Source organism: Aulostomus chinensis, chromosome 24, assembly GCF_037954235.1.
Source record: "Aulostomus chinensis isolate RoL2024-O1b breed Wild chromosome 24, RoL_Achi_v1.0, whole genome shotgun sequence".
Lineage (NCBI taxonomy): Eukaryota > Metazoa > Chordata > Actinopteri > Syngnathiformes > Aulostomidae > Aulostomus > Aulostomus chinensis.
The window spans coordinates 7,218,239-7,243,713 of record NC_141343.1 but is presented as its reverse complement, the minus strand read 5'-3'; the positions used below and the strand labels follow the sequence as shown (position 1 = coordinate 7,243,713).

General features: G+C 43.6%; 4 protein-coding genes across 4 annotated transcripts; 3 read left to right on the top strand and 1 right to left on the bottom strand.

Moving 5' to 3' along the window:
• The first annotated feature begins 4,445 nt into the window (after positions 1-4,445).
• On the top strand, positions 4,446-5,938 carry LOC147238583 (uncharacterized). Its single transcript, XM_086197536.1, has 5 exons — positions 4,446-4,608; positions 4,680-4,775; positions 4,863-5,068; positions 5,299-5,362; positions 5,735-5,938. The coding sequence occupies exons 2-5, from the start codon at positions 4,680-4,682 to the stop codon at positions 5,753-5,755; spliced, it is 387 nt and encodes a 128-aa protein (XP_086053662.1). The 5' UTR covers positions 4,446-4,608; the 3' UTR covers positions 5,756-5,938.
• A 1,547-nt stretch (positions 5,939-7,485) lies between these two features.
• Positions 7,486-10,684, bottom strand: phf23b (PHD finger protein 23b). Its single transcript, XM_086197534.1, has 5 exons — positions 9,990-10,684; positions 8,732-8,763; positions 8,522-8,614; positions 7,812-8,421; positions 7,486-7,704 (listed from the first exon to the last, which is right to left on the bottom strand). The coding sequence occupies exons 1-5, from the start codon at positions 10,015-10,017 to the stop codon at positions 7,511-7,513; spliced, it is 957 nt and encodes a 318-aa protein (XP_086053660.1). The 5' UTR covers positions 10,018-10,684; the 3' UTR covers positions 7,486-7,510.
• Positions 10,640-14,305, top strand: elp5 (elongator acetyltransferase complex subunit 5). Its single transcript, XM_086197535.1, has 8 exons — positions 10,640-10,966; positions 11,056-11,116; positions 11,212-11,292; positions 12,229-12,440; positions 12,519-12,694; positions 12,773-12,862; positions 12,965-13,065; positions 13,152-14,305. The coding sequence occupies exons 1-8, from the start codon at positions 10,912-10,914 to the stop codon at positions 13,258-13,260; spliced, it is 885 nt and encodes a 294-aa protein (XP_086053661.1). The 5' UTR covers positions 10,640-10,911; the 3' UTR covers positions 13,261-14,305.
• Positions 14,306-14,683: 378 nt separating this feature from the next.
• On the top strand, positions 14,684-25,086 carry ctdnep1a (CTD nuclear envelope phosphatase 1a). The gene is made up of 9 exons (XM_086196816.1): positions 14,684-14,982; positions 15,330-15,510; positions 18,281-18,347; positions 21,393-21,511; positions 21,630-21,701; positions 21,921-22,037; positions 22,994-23,105; positions 23,733-23,817; positions 24,888-25,086. The coding sequence occupies exons 2-9, from the start codon at positions 15,406-15,408 to the stop codon at positions 24,946-24,948; spliced, it is 738 nt and encodes a 245-aa protein (XP_086052942.1). The 5' UTR covers positions 14,684-14,982; positions 15,330-15,405; the 3' UTR covers positions 24,949-25,086.
• The last annotated feature ends 389 nt before the right edge of the window (positions 25,087-25,475 follow it).

Below are 25,475 nucleotides of genomic sequence, written 5' to 3'. Positions count from 1 at the left end.
TCAGTTAGCTACCATTTCATGGTTACCATAGCAGCAAGTTAGCTTGTTTGGATTTTCACAACCCAAAATAAAAAATTCAACTAAAAAATGAAGGAGCTTTTTTTTGTCACACACAAAATCTCACATTTAGGTTATCTATTTTTTAATTATGCTACTATGCTAATACATTCCAGCTTTAACTAGCTCTGCTGAGAGCACTGTTGCATTGATTAATGTTAACCGTTTTTATAAGCTTATCCTCTCACAATCTGTTCTTTTTTTGGGGGGGGGGGCAGTATTTTTCAAAGACATCAAAACTTTTAAGCGTGTCAGTTTTAAAGAACCCACTTCCCACTCAGAACAGTTTCAGACCAAATACAAAACTGACACAAATATAAATATATAAACCTCCATTTTGAGTCCTATAGTCCCGATCTACATGTCAATATGGCCAATATAGATGAAAAAATGATAAATGAGACCAGTCGTCTGTCGTAATGTTGGCCTCTTTAGCCCATTTGTAAACTTCTGACATTCAGTGGTCGATATATGGTAAATAACCAAATAAAGTACATTGGAACCACGTCTGGAGCTGCTGGTGGTTCAAGAATGACCTGTTATTATCAGACATCAAACAGGCTTTCAACAGGCAAATGACAAAGACTGCTGAACTGAACCTTGTCAGAAGTTGTGCTTTTGACAGATATCCCACTCCATCATCACAGTCCTGTCCTAAATCATGTTGCCTGAAGGCAGACAGCAATGTATCTTTGTATTTTTATGGGTTTTGTGTTTGTGTGGCGTTACAAAATAAACTGAATCCCATATCAGTACAAGAAGATGGACTTACTCAGTTTGTTTCTTCTTCTGTCAGCCTTTTCCTAGAGTACTAGGATTTGTGTGTGTGTGTGTGTGTGTGTGTGTGTGTGTGTGTGTGTGTGTGTGTGTGCGTGTGTGTGTGTTGCTAGTGGGGGGGGGGGTGTTACAGAGCCTCCGCTGGGTCTATATTTGGCACCTGCTGCAATGTCTGATACTTATAGGGAACTCGACTGGGGCGTGGAAGGAGGGAGGTCGTTCAACATGCATGCACGCACACACACACACACACACACACACACACAGACGGATGGATGAAGCTCTGATGGCCCCAGATTTCAAACAAACATGTCGGTGTTTCAATACGTTAAAGGACAATATTTATTTCCCATCTCTAAAACCCCCAGATGCTAACTCCCGGTTAGCTTTTTTGTTCATAGTACAGAGAAATAAGACAAAAATTATGCTTATAAAGTTTATTATCAGCCCCTTGACATGACCAATGGACTCAAAATGCAATAATTTGATGTAGAAACAGAGAGTTCATTCTAAAAATGGATACATATTTTTAAAAGATATGTACAGTAAATAAAAAGCACAATATTTTTTTAATGATTTGCAAATGAACTCATCATATTTACCCACACATGACTACAGTTGATTTCCTTCGGCACATCCTGTTTTCAAACTAAACCTTTGAGTTAAATATAATAAGAAAAATCATGAAATTTATTAATATTTTTTAAAACATCAAATAAATTTGGCATTCCTAAAGTTGATCATCTTTGAACACCCTATTCTGAGACAGTTTTTGTCATTTTTAAGCTTAGTCTTACCTTTAAATCCATCCATCCTTCCATCCATTTTCTATACCGCTTATGCATTAACAGTCGTGGGGGGGTGGAGCCTATCCCAGCTGACACTGGGCGAGAGGCGGGGTTCACTGGACCCTGGACGGGTCACCAGTCTGTTGCAGGGCCATCAGGAACAATTAGGGGTTCAGTATCTTGGTCAAGGACACTTGGACATGGTCACCGGGAGAAGTGAGGATCGAACCAGTGACCCTACGGTGGCTAGATTGCCACTCCACCGCAGAGCACTCACACACACACACACACACACACACACACACACACACACACACACACACACACACACACACACACACACACACACACACACACACATACAGTATATATAAATATAAAATTATATTTATGAGACACCTGATTTTACTGGCATCTTATTAACACCAAATTGACCAGTTTGGGACAACAAAATCAGAAGGACTCGCATCAGGTTCACTTAATTGAGGGGATGTCTGGTCCTTACAGTAATGAAATACACACACACACACACACACACACACACACACACACTCACACACACACACACACACACACACACACTCACACACACACACACTCACACACAAACACGGGCTGCTAATGGGCCCCGTCTCTGATAGCGGAGGTAATCAGTGCAGCATATCTGGCCTCTGCCCCTGCAGCCTTGCTGCCAGCCTGGACTTCGTTTATTTATATACGCCTGATCTATCAGCGCTAGCTCTATGTTTGGTGAGGTCCGAGATCCTGAAATAGCAATAATTAGGACAGGGCGGGAAAAGAGGAAAAGTGAAAACGTGTCTGAAAGGGCATAAGCTTGGAGCTGAGACCCGCCAATCTCTCTATCCATCCATCAATCCCTGCTCCACTGTCTCCTCTCTGTTTTCCTTTCTGGAGACAGAGGCAGCAGGCGGCCAGAGGCACACACGTGTGTGTGTGTGTGTGTGTGTGTGTGTGTGTGTGTGTGTGTGTGTGTGTGTGTGGTCTGCTATGGGTGGCACTTGGCGGTGAAGTCGGGCGAAGCAGTGATCAAGTGGCCCAGATTGCCACACACACACTGTTAACCCGACAGTATCTCTCATCTCTCTGTCTCAGTGCTTTTCTTACAAATCATGTTGATTCTAACTGCAACGACAAAATTCACTCACATTCTCTGATTTGTAATAAACCTCAATTCTCGATTAGTAAAATTTCAAACAGCTGCTGGTTGTTTCTTGAAACAGATGAAATCTCCACTGTGGAAAAACCTGCCAAAGTTGTTCTAAACTAAATGAAAACGAAGGAAAAAAAAAAATCAGCAGTAATCACCAGAATTGCACCAAAACAATATTAATGATAATGACGGATGACAGTTTTAGCAAACTGTTAACTTCATTTCAGGAAAAACATTTACATGACCTCACAGAATTCGCCATTTTTCTTTAAATTTTGCGAAAAAGTAAGCGTGAGTGATGTAACAGTATTATTTCAGAGCAAGGTTGCTTTCCCCCTAATTTGTTCCCTTGTCTTTCATTCCAGATAAAGGGAATTGCTTATTCTGGGAACTAACCTCAACTATTTCTTAAAAGAAAGGTGTGTTTGGAAAAAATTGTGTAGTTTTTGTTGTTGTTTTTTTAACATTGTTTCAGTGAAAGTTTGATCGTCCACTTGTTTTGGAAACAAACACACGAGGGAACAAAACCGCTGACTCTGCAAGATAACCACGACTGTTCGATGTCATCAATTTTATCACAAAGCAACGTTGATTGTTCCCTTGTTTTTTTTTTGGTTTTTTTTTTTTCCCAAAACCAGGAAATAAATAGTGTCGGTTGCTATGAGAAGTTTTTGTTCCCTTGTTTAGAATAACAAACAACAAAAACAAAGGAAAAAAAACAGGACAAAACAAATACCTCACAGAATTAGTTCCCTTGTTTTGGGAAACAAAAGACAAGGGAACACGCCGGGGTTCAAGCGACCTCGCAACAGAAATTATTTTCAAATAAGGACCAAATTTGAGCAAACTTAACTTTTTCGAAGGAACAATCGCTTTTAGAAACGACCCGCTTTTGTTACCTTTCTTTTGACAAACGAATGAAACAAGGGGGGAAAAAACAGCACGATCAACCTTACACAGAAGAGGTTATTAAAACAATTAAGGCTTAATTTGAGCACAGTTTTAAAAACTGCCTGCGATTGCCTCACAGAATGAGACGTTTTCATTTTTGGAAGAATTAAAAAAAAACACTTAAGAGCCTTAAAAGATCATTTATAAACTGCTTGTTTAGCAATGTGTCATCACTTTACATGTTGTTGTTTTTTTTAAAAATTTGTTCTGGTTATTTCCAACCACAAACACAACAAAACTGTTGTCATGTTGTTGTTTTATTAATCATGTGGAATTGTTTTCACTTATGTTTTGCATAACAAGTGTTTGCTATTTTTATATTTACAAACATTTAATTATTTACAAGTAACTTTGCACAAATGTGTCATGTGTGAAAATAATTCTGGTTTTATAAACAGAATACAGATACCGTTAAAACTGCACAGTCTCGATAACGCTCCTGTCTGTCTGAGATGTGTGTGTGTGTGTGTGTGTGTGTGTGTGTGGTGGGGAGGGGAGGAGGGGGCTGGAGCTGGAGGGAAGGCCTGTAAACAACTCTACAATGCCTTTATCACCTTCCATCTTTACATCATTTCAGCTGGAAGTGGGCGTGGGACAGCGTGTGTGAGTGTGCGTGCGTGCATGTGTGTGTGTAGATGTATGCATGTCCTACGAGAACTTTGACAGTAATGATGACAATAGTAGGCGGCAGATATAATTGGCCTGTCTGAAATCACAGTCGCACACTTCGCCTAAACAGTCCCACAATATAAACCCACCCTGGGAGTGCGGCTATAAAAACCCTCGGTCCACACTTGGCAGCAGCGGAGACGCACGCCGCACCTTCAGAAGACACACAAAGACGCCCAGAACTCAACATAAGAGGTGAGTGTGCTTTGCTTTGTAACTTGCTAACGTGTTGTGCCGCGCTGACATCATCTACCCCTCCTGTCCAGATGCTTTGCTCCAGATGGGTGCTGCCTTTGCTGGCCTACCTGCTGCTGGAGGAGATCTCTGCAGCTGTTCTACCCAGCAGGACCAGATGTAAAAGGGTAGGACCCTCAAAACATGTTAGAACAACAAAGAAACGCCTCCAATTCTCTGGGTCTTCTTAATATTTGCTCCTTGTCTGTCGTAAGGAGCTCAGCCGGCTGGATCAGGAGCTTTTCCGTCGCCTCCTCGACGGCTCGGACCGCGGGGACCTTTCTGTGGGGGATGCGGGGGAGTTGCTAAGGGATTCAGACGGCCGACCCTTTCATTCAGAGACGCCCCTGGACTCGGCAGAACACCTTTCTGCCCAACGCCAGAACCAGAACCAGAACCAGCGCAAGAGCCATGAAAAAAGGTCAGATTCCAAATCACAGATTCATGTTAACGTCGTCTGCATAGAGGCGCATATATCAGCACACAGTTGAAGGTTGTTATGAGTGTGTTTGGTGCTTCTGATTTTGTAAACTTTTGCCTCATTGGGTCAATTTTAACATAAAACAAGACCATCTTCCTTCAAGTGGCTACGCGTTACGAAATATAATTATTTTTTTGGACTAAATTTGTCTTTTTTTCATGGGACGACAGGAGGAAGGTGGCTCCTCTGGACTCCATCAGCAGCTTTCAGATGTCCAATTTCAGAAACCGAAAGGTGAGTTAACAAGTGAGGTGTCACTGGAAACAAGAACAGGAGCTATGAGACACTTGGAAAAATGAGCACCGCTAGTTTTGTCTTGACAAACGGTTTCTGAAGAGAAACATGCATCAAGGTGCTGTGTTTATAGCTTTATGCAGTAACAGAGCATTAATAATAGCATGGAGCAACTTTTATTAATTATTACTACTAGATAAGGGTTGAAATGTTACTCCAAAAGCAGTTTTGTAATGATTAGCTTGATTTATATAAGCCTTACCTCAGTTTTTCCATATTAAAAATGTCGTGTAAAAAAAAAAAAAAAAGGTTCCAACAATTCACTGAGACTTTGTTGTTTTCATATTAAATTTGAACATACTTGTCTTTCAGGATCAGACCAACTCCAATTGAGACTTACAAGAAGTGACTCCCAAAGCATCGAGCTCATTTTCAGTACAAATCTACAAGGGAATGTTAATGTTGTACATCTGCCATATTTATTCATTGTTTCCTATTTAACTGTCAGACGTGTGCCCTCTAGTGGTGAAAATCCAGCACGACAAACACTTTTCTGTGTGCCTCGCAGATTAAAAATGAACTTTAAAAAAAAAAAACTGCACCCATGTTGTCTTTTCTACTCAAAGAGTCATTTGAAGTGCTAATTTTTCTTATTTTTTTATGTTCCCAAAGACATTTTATTTTTCAAGCTACAATTAAAGAAAACAATATCAGACTGCAGAAAATATAGATTTTGCTCGGGTATTTTCTCTCTTCACTTTCACATATGTACATTGTCAAAGAACAGGATATATATACAGAATTGGGGGTTGTTAAGAGAGTGCAACTGCTACTGGACTTACCAAGACTCTCTCGTCAACAAAAAAAAAAAAGAGAAAGAAACAAAGAAAAAAATACAAGTGGTAAAACCAAACAACATAAACAAACGCCACGGCCTACGCGGCGTCAACTTAAAAGTCTCTGTACACTACGACTTTGTTCTCAATGGGGGAGACAATCTTTATGTCCTTTCTCGTGACGCGGGCGCGTACTAATCCTGCTTTATTTCCCCCTCTTTTCTTAAAGAAAGCTAAGAAATTAACAAATTACATGAAATAGAAAACTTTTTTTTTTTTTTTTAAAACAACCATTCAGCATCGGAGTCACTTGGAAAGCACTGCCAACCCATCTTACAGCAACGATCGTAACCCCCGCCTCCCCCTCGTATCATGTCGGTTTATAAACATGAAAGCAAAAAAAGAAAAAGAAAAAAACAAACACATGAGAACATTGAAATTTAACAGCTTCCAATGTAAATGCTGTTACGGTAAATGGCTTTCATTGATAGATGAAACAAGCCAGACAGGGAGAACCATCAAGCGCTCGGGCGTGAATGTACTCGGCTACGGCACCGAGTAACAACTGCAACTCACCAGAAATCCAGATGTACCAACCATGTGCGCACTGGAAAAGTTTTTGTTTTTTTTTAAGGGGGATTTGTATAAAAAAAAAAAAGTGCACCATTCCAAAAATGTACATGTATCAATTTATACTCAGAAAAAAAAAAAGTCAGCCTGGAATTTAAGGCTCGCTAGAGGAGTTAAGGTTCAGTGATTACCACTGACGACGACTAAAGATCAAAGCTACGAAGAAGGGAGGGTTGGGAAAAAAAGAAAGAAAAAAAGAGCTGCCCACCTCGTACGACGACTGAGAATGTTCATCCATTTAAAAAAATGGCGCTCCTTGAGTTTGCACAAATTTATCCTCTAAATTTTTTTTGTTTTAAAAAAAAAAAGACAGAAAGAAAGAGGAAAGCACTTCTGTTGGACACGAGTGTGAAGAAAAAAAATGCAGCAGGTTGAATGAATTTATAGTATAGTAGAGTGGGTGTGTTGGAACTTGTAGTATTCAATGATTCTCCACTGTCAGTGTGTCCTATCTAGCCCCCCCCCCCCCAACCCAAAACAAAAAACTACAGTGAGGGATAAATAAGAATGGTTGTGATTGTCAACAGAAATCCTACAAACTGACAGTAAAGTTGCCATCCAGGTGATAATTTAGGCTGTTTCGGCTGTAGGCATCCAAGAAAAGAAGAAAAAAAAAAAAAGGAAAAAAATATATATTGGAGGATTTATTGCCAGTCCCCCCCAACCCCCCCCCCCCCCCACTTTAGGTGTCTTTTTTGTGTCCCGACCGCCTCATGTCCCTGCACTTGTGGCAGTAAAAGATGTCGGGAACGTTGGACTTCTTTATCTTCGCACAAGACAAGTGCACCCAGATACCGCACTGGTTGCACTCGATCATCGGCCGGCCGGCGAACGGCTTCCCGCAGTAGCAGGTGATCAAGTCCCACGAGTCGTCACCTGCGGGGTACAGAGAGCAGACGGCGTGTTAATGGAGTGTAACGGTGGCTTAAAGTGGAGGTTTTAAAAAGGAATGTACCCCCCCCCCCCCACACACACACACACACCTGACTCCACCATAATGTCCTCATCGGCGATCCAGGTCTCGCCCTCGCTGGAGCTTATCTCTGCATCTCTGATGGACTCCTCTGGCTCCATCTTCACCACGCCCTGCACGCCCGGGTTGGAATCCCTGTGTGCCGCCAGCTCGTCTCTGTCCGTTTGCGCCTCCGTGAGCGTGTGCCTCGCCTCAGAGTCTGTCTCACTTTGAGCGGCCGAGCTCTTCAGCTTCTTAGCTTTCGGCTGTTTGGAGTTTTTGCTGCGTTTGATGCGCGCTCTCTTCTCGCCTTCGCTACTGCCACTGTCCGCCGCCATCATGGCGGAACCCAGGGACAGCTTTTTCAGCTTTTTGTCCTTTTTGCGCTCCGCCTTAGTGCTGGCCTGGTTCTCGTATAGGGAGTCTTTAAGGCGCATCTTGTCCAGCAGAGTGCTATCAGAGTGCATGCGGCGAATATTTTTGCCCTTGTTTGCTCGAGCTTTGCGGACGAAGGTATGGATGGTGTGGATGTCGGAGGTTCCGTCTGTCCATGTGTTGCCCATGGAGCTGCTGCCGCCTCCATCTGCCGACAGGCCCGAACTGTGTGCAGAGCTGGATGATGTCGGTGACCATGAGCTTTCCTGTGACAAAAAACCCCCAAAAACCACCACAAACATTTCAGTTCTTCCTTCATGACTTCAGCAACAATTGGTACCTAATAGCTCAGTAGTGACTGCTTACCTCTTTTGGACTGGGGATGTAGCCAGCATATGCTAGGACAAAGCTGCAGAACTTGTTGAAATCTTCAACAGTCCTCTTTTTCCTCTCGGGGGGCTACAGAGAGCAAACACCTTTGTTAAAGACAGTCAAGCTAATATACACAAGGACTGTCAACAGGAAGCTAGCTAGTTAACTGCTAGCGGTTTTAATGCTAAAAACTAAACGACTCACCAGAGGCTCCGTTTTGCACGTCAACAGTGAATCTGATGGAAGAAACACAATTTTCTTCGTCAGCAGAGATCTTTTTTTTTAATTTAATCATTTTGCAAAACACAGTTCAAGCAGGAACACGATTGATTTACTGTATAAGTCACGAATGAACCACCGCTAGCATTAGCTGCCTAAACGGCTCAATACCTTAATCGGGATTATTGAAGATGTGCAATGGTGACCCCTTTTTAAGAGCTGCGTTTCATTACATACGATACAACGACTTAGTGTGTGTTGTAAAACAAATAATAAAAATGGACACGAGAGTCATAGTTTTGCTAAGGTTAGGCTAGCTAGTTATGTCTACCAACATCCGCAACCGGTGTCACTTGTTCGGCATCCGACATTTACACAAAATCTGGATGCACGAGTGGTTTTATTTTTAATTAAATTCTCAAGATAGAGACCCACGATTTGTAAAAGACACATCAAATCCGAAACCTGCCAAGCTTTAAACTTGTCAATTTGTATTGTCTTAATGCTAAAAGCTAACATTAGCTGACAGAAGTGAAGCTAACACATTACTGAATTAGGGAGCGATGATAGCCAACATAGCTTGGATTAGTGTAAGCTTATGTTTCTTAGTGTCCGGCGGATTTAAAAGGGTGTGATACGGGGTTGTGCAATGAAGACGGCTAATTTTGATTGTTTGAAGAGTTAACTAGTGCTAACCACTCGGTGCAGCTAGCTGCTAATCACGCTGGCTCTTCAAATGGAAGTGGGGTGCTCGTCAAGTTTAGCTTGTCGTTAGCACTGAGCTACGTTACAACGATGGCTTTGTCAGTATTGAAGACTGTGTTCTTTATATAAATTACCTACATACACCGACGAGTGGCTAACTTATCTTCAACCCGCCAAATAAGTGTGTTTTTTCAGGGGTAACGTTAGTTGGACTAGCTTACAGCTAACATTTGATGGGTCGGCGCGTTCACGACTAGCAAGTCAACTCAACAGTGAATACCGACAGATATTAGCTACACTTTACATCAACGTTCGCATTTAGCATTAATATCTTGTTATTTGAGCGGCAATTCCCGGGAAGTTGTTGAGCCAGTGGGCTAATTAATATAGCATACGCAACTGAACGTAACATGAACGTTAGCACAACTTACTCCAAGTTAGCCATCTTTATGTGTCCAAAACGCGGCAGCCAATTTTCAACAACGAAACGTCACACAAGAACATTATCTTCAGTGGACCCTTGGTTGGTAAAACATACCTTGGTGCTCAGACATTATGTCAAGCATTGTCGCCTCATCGACAAGGCCTCGATCCACGAAACCGAAGCACCAGGCGAGCTAGCCGGGGAAAGCGGCCGTCGCACCGTGCCTTCTCCCGGTGTGGCTGCACCTTACCGCCGGACAACTGTAGAGCGGTAAACTAAGGGCACCTTAGAAACTCTTCTTCCAAGAAAAAAAGAAAGCAAGAAAAAGCAATCCACTCGAGTCAAAGTTAGAAGTATTCCCTCGCTGGGGATCCCTTTATGGCGAACGTCCCCGATCAAGCTGTCGCCACACTCAGCCCGACAAAATACTAATTTCCCTGTCGCTTAACGTGCTTCACGTAAAGCTGCTTTTCTCCGCTGCATCCATTTAATCGTCGATATCACAAAACCTCTTCGGATAATGCTAGTACTAGCTAATATAGGTCCATAGTGAGAACTTCTCAGTTGAAGTTTTTTTTTTTTATATATCTATCGCTGTAAGCCTACACGACCGGAGTATTGACTTTAATTCCGCACGGTCTCCTCTCTCTGCGCGCGGCAGGAGCCCCTTGAGTCTAACCAGTGCACTGGCTTGCCGCGGGGGATGCTGGGTAACGTAGTTAGCTTGCGAGGTAGATAAACAGCTCCCCGTATGCCAGTGAACTACATTTCCCACACAGGGTTTGATATTGGAGTGAAGTCAACCACGGGAGGTGAAGTTTTCCAGTTGAAACTGCGTAGACACGCTACTTCACAAAATGTATTGAGTTTGAATACAAGCGTTGTCGTTAAATATGTTGTAGTAATTCGCTATAGTCGCTTCTGGAGAAGTAGCGGGTTGAGCTGTTGTAAATTCCTCGGGGTTTATGATAGTATTCGTCTTAAAATAGAGGAATGCTAACTAGCTGAAGCTACTTGGACCCTCCGCTTGCCTGCCATGTTGCCTGAATTATTGCAGGGAAATGACGCTGGAGGGTTTCTTATTATACAAGGTAATATCTTTAACATGGTAACGTCAAGTTTTGGTGTAACTGCTGCTATTCCTCCACCAAAAACTGAACTACGTATTTTATATTCATAGATTCAGTTTGTTGTTGTGGTCGCCAGCTCCTGTGGAGCTTCGTCAAGGCTGCGTTGAACAGGTAATTTAAAATAGGCTGGGTAAAGCTGTGTAGAGATACATCCGCTATGTGTATTCGGTGGTATTCGCTCATATGAACTCATGTTATGAATATAGGGAGGAAGCAGTCCATGTCCTCAGCTTTGAAGCCAGTGAAGAAGAGCTCAAGAATGGACTGAAGGGATCACCCATTCAAAGGTAGTCAGGAAAGAGGCTAAAACATTCTTTTTCTCTGGTTTCTTTATTTCCTGTTGTATTTCACTGCAGATTTTAAGTCTAATTTGGAACATCCAGATATAATTGCACCCCTTTTTCAATTCATGCAGTATTCAAAAACTAATTTATAAATGCATTAGTTAACCATGGTGCTCTTGAATTTCTTTTTATTAAGCTAAAATAGCACCGAGTTCTATTCCTGTTTTCTGTCTAATAGGGTTCAATCATGTTTTTTTAGGTAAAGAGTTCAGTTTCCTTGTTAAAGGGAGTGTGTATGATAAAGTGGGATTTTTTTTAAGTGTTTAAAAAAACAAACCTGCTTACAAATAAATGTTTTATAAAAAAAAAAAAAAATTTCAGTAACCACCTGATTTGAACAGGCCTTTTAGTGCCACACCAAGCATAATTTTGCACAGCGGAGCTCAAACGCTGGACTCCCAGTGGAATAATATCCTTCCATCCTGGAGCTTCAGATCGCTTTTTTCCCCATTTTTTTTTCAATTTTATTGTAACGTTAGCCAGACGTAAACAGCGAGTGAAACCTCACACCTTTACACTCAACAAATGTGCTGGCGATTGATGCAAGGGCCCATAGGTTTTATGGTGTATTCCAGCTGAATTGGGAAGTCAGAATTTAATTTAATTAACCCTGCTTTTTTTCCTTTTTCTTTACAAGAGCACGGTCAATGTAATACCCAGTTCTGAGGTAAACTGAATGCAGCATTAGCCTCCTTGCTAGCAGGTCCATTTCCAATGCTGTGCTACAGAGTGTGACAGTGTCAGATGCATTTACACTTGTGAATTAAAAAAAAACAAAACAAAAAAAAACAACAAATGAATGAGACATGTAAATATGTCAATGGCAGTGCTATGATGACAACATACTTATTACCTAAAATACTCTCTCTGTTACTCTAGGCTCCACTTTCACAATGCTTACGTTGACCCCCTCGGCTGGACTGACCACCCGGTTTTCACAGTGGACCAGTTCTGTTTGGATAAACTCAAATATCTCGTCAAGCAAACATCCCAACTCAAACCAGCTACGTTAGTGATCGACTCTCTTTCGTGGATTCTGAGACATGTCAGCCCTCCTGCTGTCTGCAGGACTCTTCAGCAACTTAAAAAAGGTGACTCGGCAGTCTGTACTTGGCTACTTTTACTGGCCGCAGTACTCCAACAATTACGGTAAATCCTGTTTTCGTTAGAGGGAGCTGTTCGAGCCGTCATCGGCCTGCTTCATGCAGATTTACACCAGAAGGGCACGGCGGGAAGTGTTTGCCACTTGGCTACTTCAGTCGTCACGGTAACTCCCGGAGTGAAAGGAGATGAAATGGTGGCAAAGATAACAAAGCGCTCCAAATCAGGGAAGGTTACGCAACATGTAAGCACCGTTTTAATGAACGCATCACATTCCTGCCGTGTCCTGAGTTCCGTATTAGTGTGTGTTTGTTGTACTTAGGAGGAGATTTTCAGTATCAGGGAAGATCTGACAGTCGTAGGACAGAGCAAACCCAGCCATCTTGGATCCAAACAGACTGAGGAACTTGAGGTGCTGCAGAACCACAATCAAACCTCATCCTAGACAACGAAAAAAGAAGAAAGGCCCCAAGTGTCCTGATACTGTAAAGGTCCTGTTTTCTTTGTTTTGCAGACGGATCCGACAGCCAACTTAACCTTCAACCTCCGCTTATCAGACACGGAACGTAAGGCGAAGGAAAAACTGGCTCTCCCTTTTGTCTTCAGTGAAGAGAAGTGAGAATCACTTCCTCGCCCGTCATCGCCGCATCCTGTTCCGTTCTGATATTCTCAATAACTTGTCGCCGTTTTTCATCCGTCAGGAAAACGGCTTTGCTTCACTCGGGCCCAGGTTCAGGACGGATCCACTACGAGCCTGATGCCAATGACGACTATGACCAGGAGGACCCTGACGACGATCTGGACGTGTAGACCAGAGACACGAAAAAACCCCACTCAAAACACAGATGGACGTCATGTGATCTTTGTCTATCAAGACAGATTAATTTAGGGTGTTTTAAAGTTATTCAGTCGCTTTTTTTGTGTGTGGAAAAGATAAGATTGAATAAGCAGTTGTCCAAACAATTGCCCATCACACTTTCAGAACCTTGGGCCCAGCATGGCGCTGCACCGGGGCTAGGGGGTGCTACAGCCATGTCACAAATCTATCTCCTGTTCAGCCTCTTTTACATTTTAATATATACAAGTTTTTGTGATGTTTTAAATGAAGAAATATGCGGTAGTAAATACTGACAGGGTTCATGTGGCCATTGAAGGAAAGCTGGGAAAATCTTGGAACTGCAAAAATCAATAGAAAGTTTTGGAAAAGTCCAGGAAATTGACTTAAATGCACACATTTTAGAGCAAATTTGGTTCAGTTGGACTCAACCAGTAACGGTTTACTCTGATGCACACTTTCCCTTTTTTTTTTTTTTTTTTTAAAGCATGTCGAATGATTTCAGTTAAATCTACATTTTGACATGGGTTTCTGAGACATTTCAGAGACTTGAAAGTTTTTTCAAAAGTCTTGGAAATTTTGTATCAATAAAAACTGTTTATAAATCAATAATCCTGGATATTTCGCCCCATGCAGATTGTTTTTTTCTTTCTTTTTTGATTGAAAGAATGAGTACTTCCAAAAGAACTCTGACGTCATAAAAAGAAACACTTTTCTTTCTCACCTGCCAATCACGTCCTTGACTGAAAATCTAATTCTGTTGCACAAAAATGTTTACACAGTCCAAGTTATATTTATTGTAAAGTTTTGGATGCTCTTTATCTTTGTGGACCTGTAAAAAAAAAACAAAAACAAAAAAAACCTACGAATAAAACAACTTTAAAAGGAAACAGTGACCTCTTCAAACTGCCCTGCATCATTAAAATATGGTAATTACAAAAGATAGATATGTATTCATGACACTGATCTGCTTGCAACTTCCTTGTAATTTGTTCTCCTGCATTGGAAATGTTGAATTCCCTCATAGAGGACTTGGAATTGTGCCAAATGATAAATACTTTCCAATATTTTAAATTAATTGTAAAGTTACTGCCTATTTTGTGCTTCTTCACAAACTTTTTACTCTTTTATTGCTATTGGTTGCACCTATAGATGCTAATAATGCGTGTCGAATGTTGCAAATCTACCGTATTGATAGTTATTTGACTTATTTAGGGTTAATTACCAGCTTGGACGTGCTGGAGGAAACCAGCTGACTGAAGTCAAGCAGTTGAATCACAAACTGGTCAATTATAGTAAACCAGGCTTTAAAAAAAATAGATTGATTTGTTAATTTGTGTGTAATTTGCTCTTGGGGCCAACGTGAGGAACAAAAGTGACAGTTTCAGAACGTCCTGTCAGCAGAGGCGCACTCCCGCTCGTCCACGTCTGTTTATTTTCCTTCCACGTGGACGTGCTGCGCGCAACCACAGGATTCCTCCTCGCGGAAGTGACGGCAAGGCGGCGATGGCGGCTCGCAGTTTCATTCCGGATTTCCACTGGACTACAAACTGATTTTATCCGGACCGGCTGGACTCTGGGGAACTTTTTAAAACCGTCTCTCCACGGACGGACGCGGGCAGTGCAAACGCGTTGAACCGCTGCTTGAGAAGGAGGAGCCCCGCTGGTTCTGAGGGGTATTTGAAGCCAGGTTCAAGGTGGTCACCCTGTCGAGCTAGCGGTAGCTCGGTGGTTGCTAGCTACTTGGTAACATTACACAGTTAGCTTCCCGTGCTAGCTTGTCAACGAGCTGCGTGCTAAGGTCCAGCGGTGGTGCTAGCCTTTCGTTTTGTCAACGTTTGCCTCCCCCGGTAACGATGTGCTGCGTTTAAGACTCACTGGGCCGCAAGTGTGCAGAGTTACGACACTCACACGTTTGTTTTGGCCTCTTGTTAATTCAAACTTAGCTAGTTTGGCGGCTGTGGCTAAAGCGGAGCAGCCAAGTTTTTTTTTTCTCCTTCTTCTTCTTCTTTTTTTCCCCCCTAAGTAATTCTCTCCACAGCAGCCTGGAAGAGCCTGCTATCGACTGAGGATTGAGGCTGACTTGCTTTCTTGGGGGGGGTCTTTGCGTGGTCGTCAATATGCTGAAGACCCGGCAGTGTTTACTTGGCATCCGCACTTTTCTCGGCGTAACGTCCAGAATATGGGGCTTCATCATGTACATCCTCAGGAAGCACCTACGAACGGTGAGAGAGGGGGGTGAGGGGTGTAACAACTTAATGACACTCTGTGTTTTTGAGTTTAAATCAGCACAGACATCTTATGTGCCTAACCATTATGTTCTTACTTTATTCAGCCACAAGAATGCTTTTTTTGTCACTTACATGTCAGTGTGTGTGTGTGTGTGTGTGTGTGTGTGTGTGTGTGTGTGTACAATGTAAGGATGTGGCTAAATCCTCACAAGTCATGATAACATAAGCATACCCCCCACGCTCAATTAATCCCTCCTGTACATCTCCTTTTTTTGAGGGGGGGGGCGGATTCTGCTTCGAAACGAGTACATTCAGGTGAAAAACTCTAAATTTTTGCTTCCCAGGTGAGTCTTGATCAGGTGATGTCCAAACCCACCCCTCCCCCTTGGAGGGTCAAAGGTCAAACTTAAATAGTGGATTAAAAAAACCACACATTGTGTGACATTAGTTTTGCTTGTGTACCACTGTGTTTGATGTGTGCAAAACTGAGGTCCAGCGCTGTGTGAAACTTCAGCCTGATCAAATCATGAAAAAAATGCATCATGTTTCAGTTATTTGATAATGATTCATTGTGCACTTTTATGAGCATACATGGCACATTATCCTTTAGTTTCAGTGGTCAAGTTTTGCGTCTTTTTTTTTCTTCTTCTTCTTCTTCTTTTTTTTTTTTTCAAGCTCTAAGTAGAATCCTCCGGCATCCGTGCATATGAGTCCGTACAAACGGCGCTGCAGGTCACCTTCAGTGGCTCCTGCACGCCTTCCTCGACAGTGAACATGGCGTTGGAAGAAGCCGCCTACCTGTAACTTGGACAGGTGCTGCTGGGAGACATGAGGTGTAACACGTGTGGACTTCGACACAAGCTAACACGGCTCAGAGAGGAGTGTCCGCGTGTGTTGTAAACACGGCGGTGAAGTTTATTGTTTAGTGGTCGGTGGTAACACACTTACGGGTTGTCAACAAGCTGTGGGAGTGTGTGTGTGTGTGTGTGCGTGCGTGCGTGTGTGTAGTCCATGTTGAGACTGAAGTGAGAGGGATTATATCAGCACAGAGAGCTCACTGTTCTCTCGCACGCTGTTTCTCCTGTTCACACCTCTTATCCCGTTGTTGTTGTCATTAAAAGTGTGTGATGCTCTACTTGGATCCTCCCAGGACTACCCCCCCCTCCCCCATACATCACAATCACACTTCCCATTCAACACCCCCCCTTCCCCTTTCCCCTTTACAATAAATCTAATAATCCATGCTGAACCCAGTTCCCGAGCTATGGGCTCGAACCTGATCCAAAAATTTTGATCATTAAAAGCTCTAATGGATTATGAATATTAGGATCAGGTCTTTCTAATCCAGCGCGTGCTACAGTGTGTAAATAGATGACGGAGGTGGTTGCAGCAATGTTGCATAATGGTTTCACACATTATCTCCTGCGTTATACAGTGATGGAGATGACCCATGCGTAGCTGCTGCCGAGCTGACATAATTAACTGGAGCACAATCACCAGCTCTAATAGGGGAGGTGTTTTTTTGTAGTCCTGGATGGAGTTCAGATAGTCCAGGCTTGTTTTTTGGTTTGTGTTTTTTTTCCCCTCCAGAACTGGATCTCGACAGTGGGTCGCGTGCCAGAAACCCAAACATATTTTGTTGCCCTTTTTTTCTTTCTTTTTTTTGTCCTCCACTCTTTTCCTGCGTTATCGGCAGCAAGCTGAAGTCCTGCGCAAAGTCTCACTCCACTGCCCCATCAGGATATGGAAAAAAATCATTCATAAGAAAACTCTTGTGTTTTGATTTTAATAAGCCTGTTACTATTATGAGTATTGGTTCAATTTCTTGGTAGGCGGGCCAAATGGAGGCTCACGGCAGGCCGAATCTGGGCAGCCTCGTTGTCGTCCTTGCAGAGCAATTATTTGCTTTCAACCGTTTTCCAAAAATAATCCTTTAATCACCACCCATTAAGTATTTGTGCCCTTTTGTTGACGGTTTTCTTTTTAATCATGAGCACGTATCTGCCCTCAAAATTTATCGGGTCCTTGCCGACGCCCCGGCTGTCCCTGCTGACGGACAAACGGCACCAAAGCCGAGGTAATCGAATCCGTTTGGATGTTGTCCAGGCGGAGCGAGCCAACTTGTTAAATGTTCAGAGTTGCTCTAGTCAGCAGGACTGAGTGGGAGTTAGCAGGACTTGGGTCCAGATGGACCCTCTTGAAGGTTGCGAGAGCTGACGAGGCCCCCCCGTGTGGTGCCCAGCAGCTGCCGCCGCCACCACCAATAGACTTCCCTCGTGCGGGCTCTGCCAGGCAGCAGTGGGAGGGGCCACGGAGGAAGGCCCCCTGTAAGGTTTAGCAAGTCAAAGTCACCCTGCAAGTCTCCCAGTCTGGGTGCCCCTCGCTCTGCTGACGCCCACTGACAGCTGGGGGGGATATAAATAGCCCCGTGAAGGAAAGAGCAGAGCCCTCATGCAGGAGTAACACCGGGAAGGATCTTTTCTGTAGTGGCGCCAAGCCGAGGAGCGCCAGGAAGCGAGGGTGAAGGAGTCACGGGGTGGACACGGCCGAGTTAATGTCAGGAGGTGTTCACTGCTCTTCCGTCTGAGCCAAAGGAGACAGACAGGGTGTCAAGAAGTGTTTCAGCTTTAGCATGCGAAGCCCTAAACGTGTCAGCTGTAGGATGAAATCATCTGTCCTCTAATTTATTTACGCCCAGTTCCAGAAACTCTGATGCCATCTTGTCCCTGACAGATGTTGAGCTGAGCCTTCTCTTCACTTTCAGATAATCCAGTATCAGACGGTGCGATACGACACTTTGCCTCTGTCGCCTATCTCCAGAAACAGACTCAGTGAGTACACAATTTGCTTCCCTGATATGGCAGCTTTGCTAAATTGTTATCTGACTAAATGACACCCCCCCCAACACACACACACATACTCTCTCGCTGCTGGTTTCTTCTTCTGTTACACCATAAAGCTCTAGGGTTGCAAATATTTCCATGAGAATCAACAGGAATAAGCAAGACATTTACAGGTGATTGTATTTACCTTGATATGTACAGTTCATAAATCCAGACATTTTGAATTCTTACAAGCAGATACACATAAAAAAAAAAAAACCTCTGTCATTCACAAACTTGGTATTTTTGACTGTCTAGAATTTTAAGGAATTCTTTGAGTGCGTGCAGAGGGAGTGGCCCTACGTGATGCTAAGAATCTCTGCAGGTGATGGAAAAAATTCCCATTTAAGGTGTAAAGGTTCTTCCCATTGAAAGTTTCCAGCTTTTTTTTTTCTTTTTTTCTTTTTAGAGGGAGAAAAAAAAAAGTTCAAAGATGTACAAAGTCAGGCTTAACTTTTCCTTGGACGGCTTCCAGAAATTAGCCGGAAATCTTTCCGACCCCTTTTACCGCCGCACATTAAACCAGCCTGTCAAGGACAACGTGAGCGTGCGGAAAAGGAAATGTATCGGAAGCAGAACCTGACCCTAAACGGGCACAAACACAAGTCTGACCTTTCTCAGGACCACACACACACGCACGCACGCTCACGCTCACGCTCACTTGCCTCTGAGTCAATGAACTATTCTTCTCAGACACACTTGACAAGGCGTCATAATGTCCGTCTATGGGGCAGAGTCAGATGGTGCAATTCAGACCACAGTTGGACTCAGTACATCGGTGAACACTATATATGTTTATCAGCCCTCGGAGCTTTGCATTTCACACCAGGAAAGTTCTTGCATTTGGTTGTGACCTCATCAAGAGGGGCTTCCCCAGCAGCTCTCTGGCTGGACAGCTACGAACACGCACATTTAGCACCAAAACCTTGAGCATTCTCAAACACACGCGCTTTATGTTTACGTGTAGAATACAAAAGTCAGTGTTTTAGCGTTGCACAATTCGGTGGGAAAGTTACACTCTTGAGTATTGTTTGCGGTATCGCAGGTTTCAGCATAATAGAACGAAATGGATCGTGATATTTACGTGCTTGCTTATCGCGAAAATGCACACAAATTGCTGCTTTTGAAGCGTCTGTTCCTCAGTTAAAACACACAGCATCGAACTGCCACAAAAACAAACGTTAGCACTGTACTTTTTGTAGAAACAACACTGTTATTTAAAGCTGCACGAGGCGTTGCTGCATGGTTTCAGCGCGATTTCATTTTTGTCTCAAATCGTAGGCGTCTCCCCTTAACCTGCTAGGTGCCTGCTATGGAGGATGGAAAAAGTCAGGTCTCTGGAGACGACACAGGGCTCACAAACGGCAAACAAACACTGAGTGCACATAAACATAACAAACCAGGTTCCAGCCAATCACCAACAAGATGGTTGGGGATGGGGGGGGTTAGTGCGCGTGCATACATCAGGGAATAAGCAGTCATTTAAGTAGCGTAGTAGCTATGACACTCGTAAGCCACTTTTCAGTGTAACAAGTTTGTTATTCCTAGCTCACTCTATAGGTCCTAGCTAGCACTAGCATGGATTCCAGGAGGGACAAACTCTTCAAGAAGGGTCTCTTTCGCATGAGCTCATCAAATAATTTTAAATAAATCAGCGGTGACTCATAACCTAACGTGGTAAAGATATTGTCTAAAGACTTTTACATAATGAAATCACAACAAACAATACCTTTTTTACAAAAATAAAGCACTTTCAGCAACTTTTGTGCAGGGCTGTTTTAAAAATAAGTTTTTCAAGTTAAATAGCAAAAAACAATATCTTTTACGAACCAGTGCAAGTTCGGCAACATCTGTGCAACGCTGTTTTTAACAATAACAAGGCTTTACTAAATTAAAACATAAAAACTACATATTTTACCAAAAAAAAAAACAAAAAACAAAACAGAGCAATTACAGTGACGTTTGTGCTGTGCTGTTTTTATAAATAAGTGTTTTACTGTTCACAACTGTCTCATTTGTCTTTGTGGTTATGTAATTGTCCAGGCTGAAATCACGAGTGTGGAGCCATTGTGTTTCTCAAGATCTGTAACCATGATTAGATTTGACCTAATTTGGCTGTAAATTGTTCCCCATTGCCTCCAGAGTCATTAGCACTCACTGGCACGCTGACAGACCCCCCCCCCCCCCCAAAAAAAAAACAGTTTCCTGTCTTGACCTTTCAAAGTGAAACAAGAGGAAATGCACATGTTGCAGACAGCAGTGACACTGAGGTGAACTGCTGTGAGGGTTTCCTGTCTGTCGGGGGCTGGTTCAGAAACGCTCTTCCTGACTTCGAGGAAGGATTAACTTTCACTGCTCCTGCACTCGTCCTCTCTCAACCCCTCACAGTCACGGCTGCCCTTGCAAACGGCTGTTAGCGTCGTGGACGGCGCGGTTTAACGGAGTGGACTGAGTAGGGGCAGCCCACTGCAGTACAGATTGATCAAATAAACTTTGACTTGGACGGCCCTCCGCTGGAAATTGAGCAGACCACATCATGAATGGCCAAAAGTAACCACGTGGCACTCTGGACAGAGGAAGAAACCCACAGCAGAGCAGTGAGGCGCTCACTAGACGCAGCAGCGCTCAATTATATTTGAAATCATCCAATCAAAACTAAAAGTCTTATAAAAGACTGAAAAGTCAACATAAATTCTGCGCTGCGTCCAGATTTTGCTCACGACACAAATCAGATTAAAGAGGGCAGCCTCCACAGTTGACTCCTGGAATAACCATAAGAAGACGAGCTCTCCCTCTGCGTGTCCACACACTTCAGGGAAGGTATCAGTAGTGTCAGATAAATGAGCTCTCATCCAAAGAAAGTTCGGAGGAAGGTCAGAAATCCGATCCCTGGCTGTGTTTTATAGAAACTGGGTTACTACACCGTACGTTAGCATGTGATTCTAGTGTAACTTCCCCTTTTTTGTCCAACGCTTGAACGTGTTTTCTGTCCAGATGCAGTAAAGCGGAAGATTCTGGTCCTGGACCTGGATGAGACTCTGATCCACTCTCACCACGATGGCGTCCTCAGACCCACAGTGCGACCGGGCACGCCACCAGACTTCATCCTCAAAGTAGGAGCATTCACCTGCTCGTCAGACCCGACACACCTTCAGGCACTGTTTTTAATCAAGTCTAAACGAATGCTCTCTCTCTCTCTCTCTCTTTCTTTTTTCTTTTTTCTTCCTGCAGGTCGTCATTGATAGGCACCCAGTCAGATTCTTCGTACATAAAAGGCCACATGTTGACTTCTTTTTAGAAGTGGTGCGTGTCAGTCCAACTCTTTGCTGTGCTTGAGTAGTAGAGAAGAAGAAGAAGTCGTCCCGCCCCTCGTGTTTGTCCTCACCTCTCTGCTGCACTCTCTACGTGATGCTGCCAGCCTGCATGTGCTTTACATAATGAGCCTGCACGACCTCCTAAGCACACACACGCTCTGCTTGGTCTAATACTATTGTGTGTGTGTGTGTGTGTGTGTGTGTGTAGGTAAGCCAGTGGTATGAACTGGTGGTCTTTACAGCCAGTATGGAGATCTACGGCTCAGCAGTGGCAGACAAGTTGGACAATAACAGGAACATCCTGAAACGCAGATACTACAGACAGGTACTGTGTCCATGGGACACTTGAACTCACTCTCTGGTACTTGTGGACGTTTACAGTAGAAGTACCCATGAGGCAATACATGGCGATCCTTTCCCCCGCGGTGCAATATCAATATTCCAACACTTAATATCGATTTTTGTTTTCTCTCTGGTAATATTTCATGTTGTAAATATGACGCGACTTTCGGTGGGCGCTGTAGTTCAGTTACTACGTTGCGCTGCATTTCCTGTAGGAGCGAGTGAGGCAGTCAAAGGAAGCCGCCAGTCAGAAACCAACCTGGTGGAGAAACTTAAAAACGCCCGGAAACTTTAGAGCAGGCGTTGGGCACCTGGTGAACATGTGCACAGCAACTTGTGTTTTAAGAAGTACTTTTCAATTTTGTTTTCACTGAATTCTGTAGAATACGGCAGTATATCAAGATATTGTGTGGCATATCATATTGTGACTCGAGTATCGTGATACGTGTGGCATCGTGAGGTCCGCGCCGACACCCACACCTGCCTGTCACTCTGTTATGTCAATGTGTTGCATCTGGATAGTCCAGACTGATACGAACGTCACGATGCGACTGTGGACTCGCCAACCCACCAAGGCTCCTAACCGCGTTTAGCTAATGCGTCCATTCAGTCAGTGATTAACGACCTGATGGCCAATCAGAACAAACGTGGCCTGTACTTAATAAGTCTCACATTTATACTCTTAAATCTGCACTCTTCGCCATGTCTATCACACACCTTTTGTAATGTGTAAATGAAAAAGGGAGCGCTGCGTCTCCGAGGGCTGTGTTCTGCCTCCAGCTGTCCAGCTAAGCAGTCAGATGTTGCTGCTCAGTGGAAGCCCAGGGTTCCACGTACAAAAACAACAATGTTCCGGCCTCACACCTGGAATCATACGTATGATTTAGAGCAGATCTCTGGCGGTCTCACTGATGCAAGTATTTCTGTGTCTCCTGGCAGCATTGTACGTTGGATCTAGGTAGTTATATTAAAGACCTGTCTGTAGTACACGACGACCTGTCCAGTATCGTCATCCTGGACAACTCGCCTGGTGCTTATCGAAGCCATCCAGGTAAGACATGAACACGACTTGAACTGTGTACAGTTTGGAGAGGGAAAAAGAAAAACCCAAAACAAACTTCTGATCTGCTGTGGAACGTATAAACAAGATGACTTTCATAGCTGTCGGTGTGTCATTGTGCTGAGTCAGCTGTTTGGCATCCTAATGTCAAAGCTCAAGCGCCATGAAAACACCGTAGAAGGAGCTTTTGAAAGATGGAACCCCCCGTCAGAAAATGTGCCGACACGTTTGTTTGCCACCATCTTGAGTGGCGCCAGTGAAAACCTTAGTAAAAGCCCCATGTTTCATGTGCGTGTTGACGTATTTGATGGGATAAGCGTCTTTCCGTGACACTTTAATGACAGTGGTGACACATCTTAGTGTAGATGAAGAAGCCGGCCCAAACGTTTGTGTCATTATTTCCAGTGTTAACTCGTCCAACAAACAAACTCCAACTCTTCTCTCATCAGCCTTGTGACGAGCCAGAAACGGCACAGAAAACCCCCCCAAAAACCAAGCAGTTTATTCTCAGTACAATGAAAATATTGTTGCCTCTGTACCCTGGATAAGTCGGTGGCCTCGTTCAGAGCGCGGCGTGAAATCCCACCCACTGACTAGCATCTGCTCTCTGCCCTCCAGACAACGCAATACCCATCAAGTCCTGGTTCAGCGACCCTAGTGACACAGCACTACTTAACTTGCTGCCTATGCTGGACGCACTAAGGTAACACACACACACACACACCCCACCACTTAACACACACGCGTTACAGGAAGTTCCTGACACCTCATACGGTCCATATTCTGATGGATGAGCACATAGGCCAGCAGAAACCTGTGGGGAATTAATGGGAATTAACATGAATAAACCGGATATTTTGTGGTAATTTATGCTAATTGCATTCAACGGTGCACGTCTGGCGCGCGACAGCAGGTCTTTACACGTTTCTTTTATTCAAAGTTTGTGTTTTCGAAATCCCTTAAAATTCTAAATCACCACTAGATGGGAGTCAAAAATGTCATCTTAGTAATGGGTTTTACTAATGTTTTCATGCATGCCTGCTTATGAGAATTCAGTATGTTAATGTTCATGGCTTTATAGTACAAACTGGTTTAAAATTACCTCAAAACTTCCAGTTAATCCCCACTGAATATTTCCATCTTTGAGTATTTTGAGCATTAATAGTTCCCTTTTTTTCCCCAGGTATGAGATAAAGTGTGTGTGTGTTGGGGGTGACACAGCACAGAAGTAACAAGGAGTGAGGGAATTAATCGGGGGCAAACCACCGAATGATTGATTTAGACACTGAGTTATGGGGGTAATAAATGGATTTGCAAAGATCTGAGGCTAATTAGCATGATCGTGAGCAACATAGCTGTAAATAAACATAAGAAGCTTCTCCTTCGAGACCATATCTAATCATCTAGTTGAACTATTAAGATAAAACAGACACCACCAGCAGCTGATGATATCATCATTGTGAACAAAGTTTTAACTTGGTAGCATGTGAATTATGTAGTTTATTAACGGACTCCATCAAGAGTTGAGGTGTTGTTAGCCTAGCTTGGTATGTTGAAAACTTCATCTACGCATGTAAAATAATTTGTTTTGTGTTTTGAATATCTCTCCACATATGAGTTAAACACATGAGGTAGGAAGTATTTTAGAGCTTTAAAGACAGTTTTCTGCTCAGAGAGCCGGGCGAGCTATGCTATGCTAAGCTACACTGGCTATTGCGCCATCTTGGACTCTTTTACTGTCTCCAACTACTTCACGGCTTCTCTGTGTCTTAGGTTCACTGCTGATGTCCGCTCCGTCCTCAGTCGAAACCTCCATCAGCACCGGCTCTGGTGATTGGCTGAATCCAGAGAGGGGTGGGGGAGGGGAGGGGGAGGGGGCGCCTCTTCCCCTTCGCCGGCATCCATCCTGCCCTCAACTCCCACTCAAGACAACCCAGCAGCCCTCTCTGAGCCTCTCGGCAGTGTCCCGAGGAGACGAGGGTCTGGAGGGTGACCACCTCACCTGGGATGAACAGTACAGGATCACCAGAGCCCAGAAACTACGGGGGAGGGACTGGGAAGGGGGGAGGAGCCAGCCTTTTCTCTCTCTCTGTCTCTCTCTCTCTCTCTCTCTCTCTCTCTCTCTCTTTCTCTCTCCTCTTAGGTCTTTGTTGTTGTTTTTTTTGTTTTTGTTTTTTTTCTTCCCAACAACAAACTGGAGCCTCTGCCTTATCGCTCCTGATACTGACTGTGTGGAGGTGAGCTTCTGTGAGTCGGGAGTACGCTTGCTGACTTCGTCTGTCCTTTTTAAACTTTTTGATGACTTGGAGAGGGGGAGGGAGGGGGGGTGCTGGGAGGGGTGAGGCAGGTGTCAACAAAGCA